The following is a 17,281-nucleotide window of genomic DNA, read 5'->3' on the forward strand; positions in this document are numbered from 1 at the left end:
GGTCTCTCTGCCTTCTTTGTCTTTCATGAGCTTAACAGTTTTGAAGAATACAAGGCCAGTTTGTTTTTGTTTTTGTTTTTGTTTTTTGTAAAATATCCCTTGTTCAGGTCTAACCTCTTCATTGTTAGATTCAGGTTGAGCATTTTGGGCAGAGATACCACAGAAGTGATGTTGTATCCTCCTCAGTGCATTGTATCAGGAGGCACATGATGTCACTTTGTCCCATTCTTGGTGACCATTTGGTCAAGGTGGTGTCATCCAGGTCTCCCCAGTATAAAGTTTCTGTTATTATTTATCTTTAATTAAGATGTAATTTGTGGGGAGACACTGAGAGTTATTAAATGTCCTTCTTCTCATCAGATTTTTCTAGTTGCTAGTTTTAGCATCCATTCATGATTCTTGCCACGACTGTCACAAAAGAGTGAACAAAATATATTTGAGTATTCTGTTTTCCAGAGATTGCGATATTTTTTTCCGGTAGCAGCCTTACTTGGGATAGTCATCCAAAACCACCCACCATTCCCTCATGAACCGTGTCCCGTTTTCTCATCCATGAAAAGGGACATAGTTTCCCACAACAGAATGACCAGCGCTATGGTGCTTAGGAAACAATAGATGCGTAAAGTATTCAGACCTTGGGCTGGGTCCATGGCCCTTTAAATCATGCAAGAGTAACTCACCTGATCACACCAGAACACAGGCGGCACTATTGCTCATCCCTGTTATATGTAAAGACTGGGCAAAATTTATACACAGACCCAACCCAGCATGAAAACTGTTTTCTCTAGTCCACTCACATAGCAGTCCTTTTTCTGACCATTGCAGACAGATACTGACAAAGTAAAGGGGAAGATTTTTACTTCTAGAAATCTCATTTTTTCAGACTTCAGAATGGGCTTCTTGGAAAGTCTTTATTCATACATATAACGTTGTCATTACCATAATTAACTGAGGCCCAAAGCAATGTTTTTTTCTTCCCTTTGTTTGCTAACCTTATCTGACTAGCTATAACGGTAACATACTTCTTGACACATACTGAGCCCTAGGAGTCAACTTTGAGTTGCCTTTAGGGGAAGCTGCTGGAAGGTTTCCTCTGGAATCTGGAGTGTACAGTGCCAGAGGACATTTCATACTATACCTCATTTAACCCTGCAGCAGGCCCATTGTAAAATAGGTGCAACCATTAACCTGGTTTTGGGTTTAACAAAAGACGTTTAGAGATATTATTGATAAGTACCTTGCCTGAGGCTCCAGCTTGTTAGTGTTAGTGAAAAGCAAAGCCTGGATTAGAAGCTGGGCTGAGTCCAGAGCATACACTCCTAACTGCTAGTTACACTCACCCAGAACAAACCCATAGATTGTTCACAGCAGGGCCAGGAGTAGAGTGAGCTGGGCAAAGTGCCTAGGGAGCAAAATTTAAGGAAACTCTCACTCTCATTGTCATGCAAGTTCGGGGTCAGTCAGCATCTGAGAGTGGGTGCTCCCTTCAAATTTGCACCCCAGGCTCTTTGTATACTTCACCCTCCTCCCAGACATGGTTCTTGGAACATCATGACCTCTGTGAACTGGCCTTCCAAACACCTTATTGTGCAACTCGCCCATATTCCTGGGATACATGGGAATGTAGGGATCTCCATTTTCTTCCTTTGGTCAATGGACAAGCTATTCAGCCTTGAACCTACTCTATTCCAAGCACTATGCTAAGCACAAAGGAGAAAACAGAGGCCAGGATGGGTACAGTCCCTGACCCCCTGCCACTTGCAGGTGTAAGGCTTCATTTCCTATGGAATCAGTATGGCAGGCCAATACTCGGGCCTTCTTAGAACCGCCTGAACTAAGCACTGGCAATTATTTTGAAAATTTCAAAGTACACAGATGGACTAAACTCCCTTGTCCTGACAATCTCATTGTTTTTCCATTTTATTAACCTTTTTGCATTTCCTTTGCATGCGGTTTGCTTTCCCCGCTAACAGAGTAAGCACTGTTGGGTACTAACTCATTTGCACTTCCCCTGGGCTTTATTTCTTTTCAGAATTTAGCTCTTAACAGGACTAGGTTTCAGAGGCGTGGCTCAGATTATAGCTTTGCCTCTTGTTAGTTGTGTTCTTGGAAAAGTTACTTTGTCTTCCTGAGCCTCAGGTGTTTCATCTGTGAAATGGTGAAATTAATACTTCATTTGCAGAGTTGTAGTGAAGACGAAATGGAAACAATATAAGTATCTAACAGGTAGTGCTCAACAGATGCTAGTTCTCTTCCATTTCTTTGTTGGTCTCTCTTTGCACCAAGATCATCCTCCTCAGGATTCTAACTAAAATAATACATACAGCCAAACAATCTTTAATCACAGTTACCCAAGCAGCAGATTCTATGGCTAGTCTTTGGCTGCCATAAGTGCTCAGGCTGGCCTTTCCTAGCACCCGCTATATTGTGGGAGTGTTGAAAAGCAAACTTTAACTGCAAAAATGATATTGTTGGAAAAACAAATCTCAAAGTATTTTTTATTTCAATTACACATTTTTATTGTTGTTGTTGTTTTTTCTCTTGGATGATCTGAATAATTGGAGTGGGCTAATTAGATTAAGCTTTGTAAATCATCCAGGATTACATTTTCAGTTTATTAAACTACTTCAAGATAAACAAACTTTAATCTGTAATACATGAAATGCTCTTCAGAGGAGGACAGCAAGGAGTGGATAAAAATCATGTTATAACATATACATCATTCTCAACATGGAAACACATCACCAAAAGAAAGAGTGACCTTAATATAGAAGTACATGCATAAGGCAAGATCCATTGCTATGTATTTAAAAATTTTTTTTAACTTTTATATTTTTAATAAATTTGGAAGGGTTGGGGGGCTTTTGTTTTTGTTTTGTTTTTCTTTAATGAACTTGAACATATTCAGCCCATGGGTTCTCAGTCTTTATAAGCCAGTGCTTGGGGAATGGATAGGATATAGAAATCATTTAATAAAAAAAGCTCAGTGGTTTGGGTGCCACACAATGGCTTCAATGTTTAAAACTGAGTTTGAGGGACACAGCAATGAAAACAACTCAGACTCAAAGGAGTTAAGAGACCATTTCTTGGACGTTGGCACAAGCTATTCCTTATAAATAATGATTCTGCATGACTACGGAATGATTTAAAATATAGTCTTGTAAAGTTCAAAGGGTCTTCCACCTCATTTTCTGATCACAATTTCTATTTCCAAATTAGGCGAAATGAGCTATTGCTTCTACCAAGGTACCATCATTTTAAGTGATAGCCTCATAAATCAAGTTAATTCTGGTGCCGCAAAGAAAGTCTGAATTTTCATTAGTTCTAAAAGCTCATTACTATGGGCTTCAGAAAGCCAACATTTTTTAAGTTAAAACTTCTCTGTATATAACCATCACGTTTGCATTTTAGTATCACAGTCGTATGTGCAATTTACTTTAATTAGATCTCAGTTTTTCCTTTTAGCAGGTATAGCTGGAGAATGGTAAGGGCAGGTCGCTAAGTCTTTCAATCAACACTATACAGTGTTCTCGCTTGCACAATGACATACTCTTTTCAAGCTTACGGTCTATAGCCGAGGGGCAGGAAAAAACATTGGTTCGTTGCATCTTAAAAGATTATATAACACTATTTTCAAGAATGTTAGGCATTTGAGTCAAGTTTCTGCAATGATAACAATAAATGGCAGAATGAAGGTATTTCTTCCTCCTGAGACTAAGTTTCCTCTATAACCTTAAACTAGGTTGAGTCTTGAGTTCACGAAGGTTATACTAGCTGTTTGCTACGACTTGTTTGTTCCAACACTTTACCGTGTAAGTTTCCCACATTATCTGCCTTCTATTTTTCTGAACCTCTCTTGATCATTTTTTGTCAGACTTTTTGCGTTTAGTAACATGGTAACTGCTTATTGTGCCATATTGCAATTATGGTGAAAGAGCTGATAAAAATCCCCAAGTCTCCATTCATCAGAAAATCAATTTAAAAAAATCAATAAAGAGCTAAAGCATAAAGGAAGCATGGATGGTGTTGATAAATGGGAAGGATTTGGAATAGGGGTCCAGGAACACAAAGTAAGTGAGAAGTAGGGGTCATCTTTCCCACAACGATAATATGTAATATGGTGGGGATTTGGGGAGAGACTGACCTGGCCCCCAGTCCAGTGGGGAGCTGCTATGCTTTCCTGTGCAAATGCAACATAACACTTGCTAGACCCTAGACGTACCTGGCTTCAGGTAGAAAGATGTACCTAAAACACAGGCAAATCACTGTTTAGAGATCATTGTGCTTTTTCTCTTAACATTTAAAGATAAGTTTTATGACAACAAATTTACTATATTCCAGACATTATTCCATGTGTTTGTAAGTATATTAACACATTTTGTCATCTCGATAATAATGTAAAATGGGTATTATTATTCCCATTTTGTAGATGAAGAATCAGAAGCCCAAAGAACACAGTAACTTGTCCAAAATCACAGGGCTAGTTAAGTCAGGGATCAGCACAGAATTTCTGTAAAGGACCATTTTAACCTTTGATACCATACAATCTCTGCCTTTGCGTAGTGATAATGATCAAAGACAATAAATGAATGGGTGTGTTTGTGTTCCAATGAATTTGATTTATTGGCACTAAAACTTGGATTTCACATAGTTTGCGTGTGTTATAAACTATTCATCCTTTTGATTTTTTTTCAACCATTGAAAAATCTAAAAACCGTTCTTAATTCTCACGTTGTATAAAAAAGTTAGCAGGCTGGTCTTAGCTCTTGAGCTGTAGTTTGCTACAGTAAGTGATAGAGCCAGAACTTGAGGCCAGGCAGTGGTTCCAACAAGCTCTTAACCATTGTGTGTGTGTGTCTGTGTGTGTGTGTGTCTGTGTGTGTAGGCTATCATATGATAATAATCGTGTAGTGTTCTTTATCGAAAACTCAGCAATGTAAAAAGGAGAAAAAAATAACCACCCATAAAACCACAATCTAGAAATAACCCCTAGCAATATTCGATAACTTCTTTCCTTCTTTTGTACACTGTATGCCGTTTTCACTTTATTAATTCTAGTTTTTCACTTATCGTAAGCATGCATTTTTCACATTTCCACATAGGCTACACAATTATCATAATCAATAGATACATAATAAGTTATTCTAAATGTACTAGGGGAAATTGATATTTTGGAAGACTCCTACACCTAATAATTTCATAAAGCAATGAATGTTTTTATTAAGTGAGCTGTTGATCTCCTTTCATATCTGCCACATATTTGCATTTCTAGGAGTTGGATTTTTTAAAAGCAACCCTGTCTGACAATAGGGATGGAGTGAAAAGACTTCGGAATCCACTAGGACTGAATTTGACTGTTCATTGTGCCTTTATTAGCCAAATGACCCTGAGCAAATTGTTAACTTTCCCACAGCTCAGTTTTCCCTTGTTCTGAAAATAAACCAAGGCCACCACCATAAGTACCAAGCATGTACCCGGTACAGCACAGTGGTCACTTGGTTACAGCCAGGCCTAACGTTCCCTGCCACGTCCAGCACTCCTAGTCCCCAACATCACCCGTGGGGAATAGATTATTTCCTTCATGGCTGTAAAGAAATTGTCCTTTCTGTTTTGTGCAGTATACGAGTTTTCTCCCCTGAGCAAGCATGGGCTGGCAATCATGGAGAAATGGGAAGGATTAATGAAGTAGGCGGACCTGAATTGAAAGCCTCCACCCCACCCCTCTTGAAATATCCAAACTGAAGCAGTGCCAAGGTTCCCACAACAGCAGGTGGCATTCTGACATCAGCAGAAGCTGTGCTCCTTTTTCACGGGTACAGGGGAGCTCCAGACAAGACATCTGAAAGGAACTCAGAGTCCAGCCAATTCCATAAGCAGCAAAGAGGTCATGGAGCTGAAGAGTGTGACCGCCACTGGAGCTGAGGGCTACAGAAACACTGGCTTCCAGGTGAGCAGAAGTTTCATCTATGTTTAAGACGGAAATTATACCCTTTCCTGGCCTCCTTGGCAAGCTTCTTAACTAAAGCAGTCGTGTTATTGGAACCCAATAAGATTTTTAATGACACTCTTTAAATCTCTTGTTCTTTCTTCTTGAGCTCTTCTTGGGTTGACAAACCTGAAAAGTCTCTTTTAACCAAACCTGTTTTGGCCTCTGACTTGCCCTGTCACTCAGAAACTAGACTATCTTCTGCTTTTGTCTCACTGCTCCAAGGCAAGGATACAGTTTTTACTTGCAGACTGGGTGAGAAAGAAAGAATAGAGGGAATTCAGATCCTGGACGTAGTTCATACCTAAGGACTTCTTTTTCTTTAACTAGGTCCCAGAGCCCTTGTTAGATGGTAGCCTGGGTGCTTGCACCAGTGCAGCGGGTTATGCAAACCAGTCTCATGTCATCAACCAAAACTCACGGAGTGATTAATGCTGCTTTGGGTGCCGCAAAGCTCCAGAAGGAGTTGCATCACTGGGAAACACCAAGTTGTTCTGACTGGGTCTGGCTGGGAATTTTTCAGGGCTGTTCCTAGATGTGCTTTATTTCCAGAGCTGACATTCATTAGACATGAGAAACTACATGAACAGATGCCAGCAACTCCCTGGGATTCAGGGTCACTGAATGAACTTTTAGGCACTAGCAAAGAAAAGAACAAGGAAGGTAAAGGGGCTTTGACATTTGTCCCGGCTCTTCAACACACAGTATAACTTCCCTGAGCCTCAGTTCAGTTGTCTACACACAATAGTCACAGTGATACTTATCCCCTAGGTTATCCAGGTAGGGGGAAGAAAAAAATTTTCCTCTACCCTCTTAGACTCAGTGCCTGAGGTCTGTGAATTAAAGTGACAAATGACAGATTAACAGAAAAAAAAAAGTATACGAATTTAGTAATATTTTAAATTTTACCTGCACTGGGCTTTATAGAAAAAAAAAGCAAAAACCCCAGAGAAGCAGTAAGACTCAGGGGTTTACATACCATTTTTAAAAAGAACAATTAATTGTGGAGAAGTAACTGGACAAAGTAAAGAGGGTCTGGGCTTCTATGGCCAATAAATTGTGGGAAAGTGACTGGGAAGTATATGGAAAATGAGGTCTGTTAGTAAGGTTTGTTCATGCAGTCTTACCTTTGTGTCCTCTCTGTTTCCAGTGGTAAGTGTTGTCCAAGACTTCCTGGTGTGGGAGGAGGCCTCCAGCACAAAGGAAATTTATACCCTATCTTGGGGCAGATAGAGGAAGAGCAGAGAGCACTTTCTGAGTCCACTTCTTCTCAATTGCCTTCAACTCAAAAAAAGATTTATACCAAAGTGGCATATTTTAGCTTAGAGTATCCTGGTCCTTTCCATAAAGCTTAAATAAAACAAAAGCATAAAGCAGAAGAGCTATCACAGTCCAAGATAATAAAAGGGATGGAATGGAATAGAGTCAAATTGAATATGACAGCAAGACAAAGGTATCTGCAAAGGAGAAAGGTCCATGTCCCTAGCAACTGGCTGCTCAGCCTACCAACCTTGGTGCTATTTTCTATCCCTCTGTTCTAACAAAATAGAGTATCTCCGGGCCTCAGGGTGCAGCATAGAGGGTCTCAGACTCGGCATAGTACCACACACCAGCACCACTCAGCGTGACCAGATTATTGCTTCCAGTGCTTGCTTTTCAACAAGAATTTCCAGAGATATGTATTTACTCAGCAAAACCATTAACTGCCCTCTAGATACAGTCTCCACTAGAGAGAAAGTCAGATTCAAGGAGGAATAATACACTGTTCTTGTCCTCAGGGAACAGGGCAGGCAAAAACAAATAAGCAATTGTAAGTATAATATAATGTGATATAAAAAAAGCAATGCTGGAGGTTAGCACCTCCCACTCTCTCACGCTCTCTCCCACTCCCGCGCTCTCGCTCTCTGTATGTATGTATGATTGTATGTATGTATGTACATATACATGTATATGTGTATGTATAAACAATTCCGTCTTAGACCATTCGGGTTGTATAACAAAATATCACAGACTAGAAAAAACAGAAATTTACAAATAGAAATTTATTTCTCACAGTCCTGAGGTCCAAGACGAAGGCACCGGCAGGTTCCGGGTCTGGTGAGGCCCCACTTCCTTGGAGTGGTCTTTTTGCTGTGTGCTCGCGTGGCAGAAGCTGTATAAGGGAGCTCTCTGGGGCCTCTTTAACAAGGGCGGGAATTCCATTCGTGAGGGTTCTGCCCTCATGACGTGATCACCCCCCAAAGTGTCCACCTCCTAATGCCATCGCATTGGGCGTTAGATTTTCGACAAATGAATGTGTGGGGGACAAAAACATTCAGACTATAGCAAAGGCCTGGCACACAGAGCAAACATGTAATAATAGTAGCTGGGTTGCTGGGGCAGGTTAAGGAGAGTGACGAGTCAACATTTCTAGCTCGAGATGTCAACTTCTAGTGACTACCTTTATTTAGACAGGAAATCCAGGAATAGGGTTGGAACAAGAAAGAGAGTGATTTCGTTTTGAGGCCTGTTGGTTGAAATTCAGGTGCTTCTGAACATCTAGATAAAGATGGAGATGAAGCAGAAAGCTTATGCATACCTGCACCTGGAGCCTAAAAGGAAACATCATCCATCTGGGGACCATTAGCACAGAGATGGGCCACAGGTCTGGATGAGAGCACATGGAGGGAAAGCTGGGAAGCACCAGTGTTGAAGGAGTGGGAAAATTAGAAAAGTCAGAGGAGGAAGCAGGGCGGCCACAGGGAGGGAAAGAGGAGAAGAAGCAGGAGACAGAAGGGGCAGGGAAAGCTGAGGGAAAAGAGAGCTACAAGGTCAACAACAAAGATTGCTCCATGGGACCGAGGGGCCCATGGAATGAGACAAGTTCATATGACTTGCCAGCTAGAAGGTTACTGGTGGCTCTGAGGGGTAGGGGGAAGGGCAGTTCGTGTTATGAGTGGGAGATAAGAGATAAGAGATAAGAGAAAATGAGGGTGGAAGGGATGTTCCTTTGGCTGAGAGGGCAGGGGGGAAGAGAGAGAGACCCAGGGAGGCAAGAAGGAGGTTGTAGCAGGGGGCTTTCTATTTTTAAAAAAATGTTTTTCATTGTGAAACATAACATGCAGAAAAACACAGAGCATCAAATATACGACTTATCGTAAAGTGCCACCCAGGTTAAGAAACAGGATATTGCTGTCCCTCAGCTGGGAAGCCTCAGCCTCTGTCACAACTGCCTCCCTGCCCTCCCTGCCTGAGTAGCAACTATCCCAACTTTATGGTAATGACTTCCCTGCTTGGCTTTTTACGTCTAATGATGACCTCCCAAGCACCATTTTCTCCTGTTTTTGAGCTTTATGTAAGTAAAAAACATACAAGAAGAACTCTTTGCTTCCTGTAAAATGTTTGTATGGAATTAGACAAGATAAATCATTTTGTAACTGGCTTCCTTGCTTCAGCTTTATATTCTAAAATTCAGCTGGGGTGTTGTATGTAACTAGAGTTCATCCAACTTCATTGACATATGGTAGTCTTCATAAATATTATATAATTTATCTATTTACTGTTGGACATTTGTGTTGTTAAGTTTGGAGCTTTGGGGAGCTTTTACAAACAACAAAACTATGAATATTTTTGTATATGTCTTTGGTGCATACGCAACGAATTTATTCTGGATTTATACCTAAGGAATGGGATTGCTAAACTGTTGGGAATACATACATATTTTCAACTTTCCTAATAAGGCCAAACTGGTTTCCTAAATGATTTTATCAATTTACACTCCCATCCACAGAGTGTGAGTTCCTGTTACTCCATAGCCTTGCCAATAAATATTTGGCTTTTTAATTTCAGTGATTCTGGGAAATGTATAGTATTATATCACTGAGGTTTAATTGTAATTTTCATATGTTATTGGCCAGTAGATGCCTCCTTTATGAAATATTCGTTCAAGTCTCTTGTCCATTTTCTTTACTGGATTTTATCTCTTTCTTATTGATTTAAGACAGTTCTTTAAGTGTTCCGAACACAAAACCTTTCTCAGTTATATGGTTTACAAATATCGAAGCTGAGGACAAACTTGGCTGGAGCTACCTAGGTGCTTTTTCCCCCCTCTTACAAGTGAATTAAACACATGGCAATAAAGTAGTTTGCTTTTCTGAAGAATACTTTTGAAACATTTTTGTTTTCTACCCTTTCCTCAAATCTTTATGATCAAACCTAGATTTACTTATTTCTAAAGGAAAACAGCCCAGATGACTAGAACCCATGTCACTTCCATGACATCTCAGAAGGTATGGATTTAAGGACTTTGTTTTTCTCTCATCAAGCATTTCTGAAAAGATGCCCTTAAAAAAAAAAAAAAGGAAAAAAAAGGAACTACTTACTCATGTTATCATTTCAACATGTCATCAATGTAAGTTATTGTGATACTTTACATTCTTTGTTTCATTCCATCTTTAAAATCCAGTGTTTTTACACTTAGAGTATGTGTCAATTTTAGTGCTAAATTTTTATCACAAATACTCGATCTGTATTTAGATTTCATAAAATATATAATTGAAGAAGTGGGTTCACACCCAAGTTTCAAACACACTTAAATGTTTTCCACTAAATGAATCTCTCCTATTCATTTTTAAATTTAAATTAGTTAAAATTTAAATAAAAATCAACATTCAGGTTCTTAGTTGCACTAGTTACATTTCAAATACTTAATTGCCATGTGTATTGATGATTCAAGTAAAGAGCATATTTTTTGGTTTTAGAGGATACAAAAAATAAATCCGATTATCCCGCCCTAAAGGACCTGACTACTAAGTTTATGTCATAAAATTAAAAGTAGAGATTTGTCATAAAATTAAAAGTACTGATTTATCTTCTCTCCTTCTTAAAAATTTTTTTTTCACCTTCATCTTTTTAAAAAAATTTTTGTGGACTTTTCTATGTTGGGAAGTTTTGATTGCTAAGTCAATCTGCTCACTTGATATAGGGCTGAGATTTTCTATTTCTTTTTGAGTTAGTGTCGGTAATTTGCGTGTTTCTAGGGATTTTCCAATTTCATCTAGGTTATTTTAATTTGTTGACATACAGTTGTTCATAGTATTCTCTCACTGTCTTTTGTATTTCTGTAAAATTGGTACTAATGGCCTGGAACCAATAACTCTCCCAGCCTTTGTTGAGGGCACTGTGTACGTGCTAGGAGCTTATCGTCAGTGCTCAGGGAGGTACTCTATGTTCCTGCATACAACTTTCCGTTCACCTGCACTTCTTGCTTCTGCTGAGTCTCAAGATCTGCTAAAGATGAGAACATTGGTCCTCTCAGGTCTTTCCCAGGTGTGGACACAACCCTGGGCAGGTGTCTGGGCTTCTAGATTCCCAGGAATGTCAGAGCTTTTCAAAGCTCCTTATACATAACTCGTTCCCAGCTTTTTTCTTTAAATTTTTGCTTAGCTTGTTATTTTCTCCAACTATTATCACCACTTCAGGCAGGTGCCTATATTAACAATTGTCCCCAAAGAAATAATGTGGGTGAGCTCTGAGTAAGATCAAATAAAGATAAGCCTTGTGAGATTTTTCTGAAGAAACTGCATGTCATTTGGAAATTTAACTCTGGAAGTGTGCCAATCCCATTTTGCCCCCTTCATAGGCTGATAGGCGGCCGGTTTTCACTGTGGTTGCAGAATTGTTTTTCAAGGCTATCATGCTGTCTGGGGACAGTGCAATAAGACCAGGGAATTAAAACACCAGAAAGCTTGCTATTCCAGTTGAGATTCAGTTGTTTTACATAAAAAAAAAAAAAAATCTTGGGATTGCTGTAAACCTTTGATTAATTTCCAGATTTCTGAAAAAGTAATTTTGACAGTTCCCCAGTGTTCTTAATGTTTTTATAAGGAGAGGAATTTTGGAGGTCCTTACTTCACCATGTTGTTAATGTCACCAGCAACCCTAGATTTAAATAGCAAAGTCAGACATGTCACGAGGGAGTATGTGTATGGAAAGTGATAAATAGTATAGGCCACATCTCTGGTTTCAGGGTAGTGAAAGTAACTTAGGCTGGGATAAATTGATGATCAGTTGTGAGTAGAGCAAAGATTAAGGTTATGAGGCTTACAGGCATCACTGTTGTGTTTTATTAAAACTGGGGGAAGAATCCAGGAATCTAACGATCACAGGAAAAGGAAGGAAGAAAAGGGGAGATTAGCTGCTATTTTTTTTCTGCTATGAATATCCAAAAAAAGATTCCCTCTTGATCTTATAGGCTTCATTTGAGGCTCTGCATGTTGATTGCATGGAGTAAGGCCTGGTTTGTTATTCATCTCTGGTCCTACACAGACTGTCATGCAAATGTTATGTAAGTAATGACTGGAAGCCCCTGATCAGCCATGGGCACACCAGTTTCAATTGGGCCATAAGGGAATGTGTCCCACAATCATGTCCCCAACCTTCAGAGATTAGGCTCCAGAGGTTTTCAGAAAAATGTTCTTACCTCAATTAGGTCTGAACCAAACTGGTGTCCAGGCTCTAGTTTTGTTTTTGTCATTTTTGTTTTCCATGACTGATTATAAAACTCCCACTCCATAAACCCTTAATTTAAATGAGGGTGGTGGTACTGTTGTTCCATCTCATTCAGACCCTGTTGATGTTGATGAGAAGCCAAGCCTTGGATGCTAGTTGAACTGCTATTTGACAAACTGAAAAAAAATCAAAAGTGGAAGTATTTAGACTTTTATAACAGATTTTTGTGAGCATGAACCTCAAGTTTCTATCGTGCCACAGAAGGTTAGAATTCTGCCTTCAGACTGGAGATTTAGGCAGACATAGCACAGCATAGCTTTTCACTCTAAGCCAGGATCTGATTTGGAGTTGTCTAATTCCACTCCCCACATGGCTAACACATATGACCCAGAAGCCACTTTCAGCTTTGGCATATCTAATTGTTGTTCCAGAGAGAGAGACAGAGAGACAGAGAGACAGAGAGACAGAGACAGAGAAAGGAAGAAAGAGAGAAAGAGGGAGAGAGGGAGGGAGGGAGGAAGAGAGGGAAAGAGTAAAAAACGAATAACGAAAAAAAAAGAAAAAAAGACGGAATGACGCCGTCCATGCGGCACTCGTCCTTGGGAAGGACTTACTTCCTTCGCGCTCGCTCCCTTCCCCTCTCTCCCCCTCCCCCACTCCCCAGTCCCTCCCTCCTCCCCCCTCCTCTCCCTCTCCTCCCCGCCCTCCCCTCCCCCCCCCCCTCCCTCTCCCTCCCTCCCTCCCTCCCTCCCTCCCTCCCGCCCTCCTCCCCGCCCTCATCCGCCCCCTAGAATCCATCGAAACGATCTTTGCCCATCGTATGTTCTTTGGAAATAAATAAAGATAGAGTTTTCTCATTAAAATCCTATGAGTCACATGATTAGGGAGCCACCCATGGTGTTCAGGAGCAAAGCAGAGATGACTAGAGATGGCTAAGTCAAGAAACAGGGAAACACACTTGAAGACTTCTTAATGTTCCTTCCATTCTCCTGGTTTTGCAAACTCAAATCTGTTTGCTGCTTTTCTTCCAAGAGCTAAATCCTTTGACATAAAGCATGACATTTATTGATTCAACAAAAATTTATTGAGCTCTGACATTGTGCCAAGCATTATGCTAGGAGCTGGAAACAGAGAGCTACTGTTTAGTTAAAATTAGTTAACAGTGCCAACTAGTCCAACACAGAGTGCACAAAGTGCTATTCATCACATAAGAAGGTGATCTCACCTTGACTGGGGGTTGGAGACTATTTCCCAAATATTCCAAACGAACCTTTACAGGCTTTCAATCTTTCACTCATTTATTCCACAAAAATGCATTGAGCTTCCACTCGGTGCTAGGTAGAAGGAAAATACCCAGCAGGGCACAAATAATTCTCCAAGCTATCATGTCGAAAATTATTTTTTCCATATTACATTATGCGGAGAAGTGAAGGCCGTGAATATGGAAGGGCATGAGAGGTATAAGCAGAAAGAGTGGTAAAGAAAGGCACACAGGAATAGAGGCCAGTTCTGATTTACCACAGGGTACTTGGCATTGGTCTAACTTGTGCAGCCACGGAGACTTGAAATAAAAATTGTTTATTTGAGGGCCAGACCCATGCAGATAAAGCAGGTAGGGAGCAAAGGTCTAGTTATGTGGTATATTGGATCTAGCAAGTACGGGAAATGGACACAAGTGCACAAAGCCAACAAAACGTTCGGCTTCCTGTTGACCCACATGTCTACTTCCTCATTGCCCTGCAGAACATAAGGTCTTTAGGTCAGAAAAGAAGGAAGAAGTAGGGGAGGAAGAATTTAGAAGGCACAGGTGGGAGGAAGAGGTGATTTGTAATGTTCCAAGAACTGACTGTACTGTCCCTGGCCTTGGCTTTAGCTGAAAATGATAAGGGATTTCGATTTCATCTTAAGAATTAAGTAGAAGAGAGAGGACAAAAGAGAGCTTCTGAAAAAAGCCAGCTAGTAGGAAGGGAGGGCGTGGTTTGGGGGTGGGGGGAGGGTGAGTGACAGCCAGGCATAAATACTGAAGCTAAAAGCCACGTACTGAATGAATCATTCTGAGGATGGCAAAATTTTGATCCCTTCCGGCTACTGGAGATATGTTTACTAAAAACAAACCTGAGAAGGAAATAAGATTAAAAAGAATCTTAGTTTTAATCCATAGGTGATAGTTTCGAGGGGATTATGTCCTTGTTTCTTTTTTTTTCTTCTTCTCAATTGTAGGAAAATGTTTTGCTGGAAAGAGCATTTCAAGTTCCCCTCTCACACTCCCTACCCCACCCTTGGAATTTCAGACACAGCCAAGTTTATTTTAATTAACCCGTAGGAGAAGTAGTATCTTGGACTTTTTCATAGTTTTTAAAATGACTATAATTAATCAATTGTATAATTTATGGTTGACAGCTTTCTTCTAAACTCTCTAAGAACAAGAATCATATATGCAATACCCAGCAACCAGCACAGTGTCTAGTCCATAGTAGGCGCACAGTGAATATGTTACAGGAATAAATAAGAATGCCTCGGTCAGAGCCCCAAAGAACTGCACATAACATTAAGGGTTGAATGAAAAGGCTGATATGGTATAGGAAATGGAGAAGTGTGGGTAGTAGGAGGAAACTAGCAAAATGTAATATCTCAGAATTCAGGGACAAGAGTATTTTAAGGAGGGAGTGGTCCACCAATAAAATGTAAAAAGGATTTAGGGAAATGGAAGTCATCGATATAACTTTGGCAAGGGTGATTTCCATAGCATGGTAGGAATGGAAGCCGTATTGCAATGGGTTGAAGGGTGAATATGAGGCAAGATATGGAATCAGTGTCCCAGTCCATTAGGGCTGCTGCAACAAAATATCACAGACTCAGTAGCTTATAAACAACAGAAATTTACTTCTCATAGTTTAGGAGGCTGGAAGCCCAAAATCAAGGTGCCAGCACAGTTGCATTCTCATGAGGGCCCTCTTTCTAGTTTATAGCCAGTGCCTTCTCACTGTGTCTTTACATGGTGGAAGGGGCTAGCGGACTCTGTAGCATCTCCTTTGTAAAGGCACTAATCCTATTCATGAGATTTCCACCCTCATGACTTAAGCAACTCCCAAAGCTGAACCATCTAAAACCATCATCTTCGGGGGTTAGAATTTCAACAAAATGAATTTTGGAGGGATGCAAACATTCAGACCATAGCAAGTAGAGATAAAAATTGTTTTTTAATGAGAGGAGAAAGAATGCTTATCTATGAATTCTTGGCTTCAGGACAATAAAAATTTGATAAAGGTACAGATATTAGAGAGAATCGAAGGAAGGAGAGGTTGAGTAAAGTCGTTCATGGGGAAGCACTGAGTATACTGTTCCTGTACCTGGCCCAGAGTAAGGATTCTGGGCATTGCCATGTTATTTTCTTGGGATGGGATTAGCTTCTCCATGGGTGTCTTGAAACTTCTCTGGTCTTCTCCCTCTTCAATGCATAGTAAAACTTCATATGGGAGCATCTTTCTCTATTCGAATTAATCAGAGTAAGGCAATAAAAGGCAAGGAACAATAACAGGAAATTAGAACCAGGCTTAAATAATCACACATTATCTAATACAAATTATCAACATAAATATCCAAAGCTACTAAAAGATTGGAAGGCAACCCAGAAGGAGAAGGTCAGTGATGTCTTAGAGTGTACAATTCTACTTTTACATGACTTTTAAAACTCTACATGTAAAAAAGAAATATATATAAGTGCACTTGGAGAAATTTAACTCCACTGTTGGTAATGACTGGGTTAGGGTGGTGATGAGCAGACTGCTTTGTAATAAGGGGACACTTCTTTCTTTCTAATTAGTAAGTAATCTGGGGAATGATACTTTGAGGCTCTGTGAATATCCAGTTCCCCAATGCACTTCACCCAATGGTTTTAGCATCCATTGATGATCCTTTTCTGAATCAATTATTACTTTGTGAACTGCAAAATAGTGATTTTCATTTCTTCAATATTCTTTACCTCTCATTCTTCTGGAAATATTTTCTTTTTTTCATCTTGCTCTCTCTTCTTGAGTATCATTATGGACTAACATTCTTTTTCTTTTATTCAATTTTTATAATCAATTATCAACATTATTTGTTTCAACATTTTATTGTGAAAATTTTCAAACATAAAAAAAGATGAAAAAATTTCATAGCGAACACCTATATACTCACTACCTCCATTCTACAATTAATATTTTACTATACTTGCTTTCGTATATATTTATTCGTTTATGCTACCCCCTACCCACCCATCAATTTCTTTACACATGTTACAGACATTTTATACATGTTTTTGACCTTTTGGTACTTGTTTGAACTTTTTAGTCAGGTTCCTGCTTCCAAAACCAACATAACTGCCACAATCAGAAATGGGGCCCAGCATTGGCCTTCATGGTAGCGTATCTCATAGCTTTGGTGGAGTGGTGCCACCAAGTGGACATTCCGTGCAGCAACCGCTAGTGTCCCGTTTACTTAAGCCTATCTTGCCTGGCCCCAGAATTACATTGGAAGTTAATTTGCATTTCATCTTCTAAATATAACCCAGAACTCTGATGAATGCTGATGGGAAAAAAAGGACCACTTTTAGAAAAATTATATGACTCGGAAACAATTGAGAAGAATGTTTAAACATCACTCATTTGCTGTTTATTTCAAGATGCTAAGGTCTTTATTTTTAGGTATTATTTGATTTCCCCCAGAAGCGAAACCAAGATATCCAATTACAAATCAAAAAATAGATTCATATTCTCTCAGATGTCTCCATTTATAGTAGCTTCATAACTAAGAGATACATTTGAG

At 39.7% G+C, this 17,281-nt stretch overlaps 1 protein-coding gene across 1 annotated transcript in view; it reads left to right on the forward strand.

Annotated features, from left to right (window-relative positions):
- The first annotated feature begins 5,819 nt into the window (after window positions 1-5,819).
- SLC28A3 (solute carrier family 28 member 3) overlaps window positions 5,820-17,281 on the forward strand; it is a 48,099-nt gene continuing 36,637 nt past the window's right edge. The window contains exon 1 of the mRNA XM_016130510.2: window positions 5,820-5,947. Coding sequence (XP_015985996.1) covers window positions 5,888-5,947 — 60 coding nt within the window. The 5' untranslated portion in view covers window positions 5,820-5,887. The remainder of the gene's footprint in view (window positions 5,948-17,281) is intronic.

Source organism: Rousettus aegyptiacus, unplaced genomic scaffold, assembly GCF_014176215.1.
Source record: "Rousettus aegyptiacus isolate mRouAeg1 unplaced genomic scaffold, mRouAeg1.p scaffold_m13_p_3, whole genome shotgun sequence".
Lineage (NCBI taxonomy): Eukaryota > Metazoa > Chordata > Mammalia > Chiroptera > Pteropodidae > Rousettus > Rousettus aegyptiacus.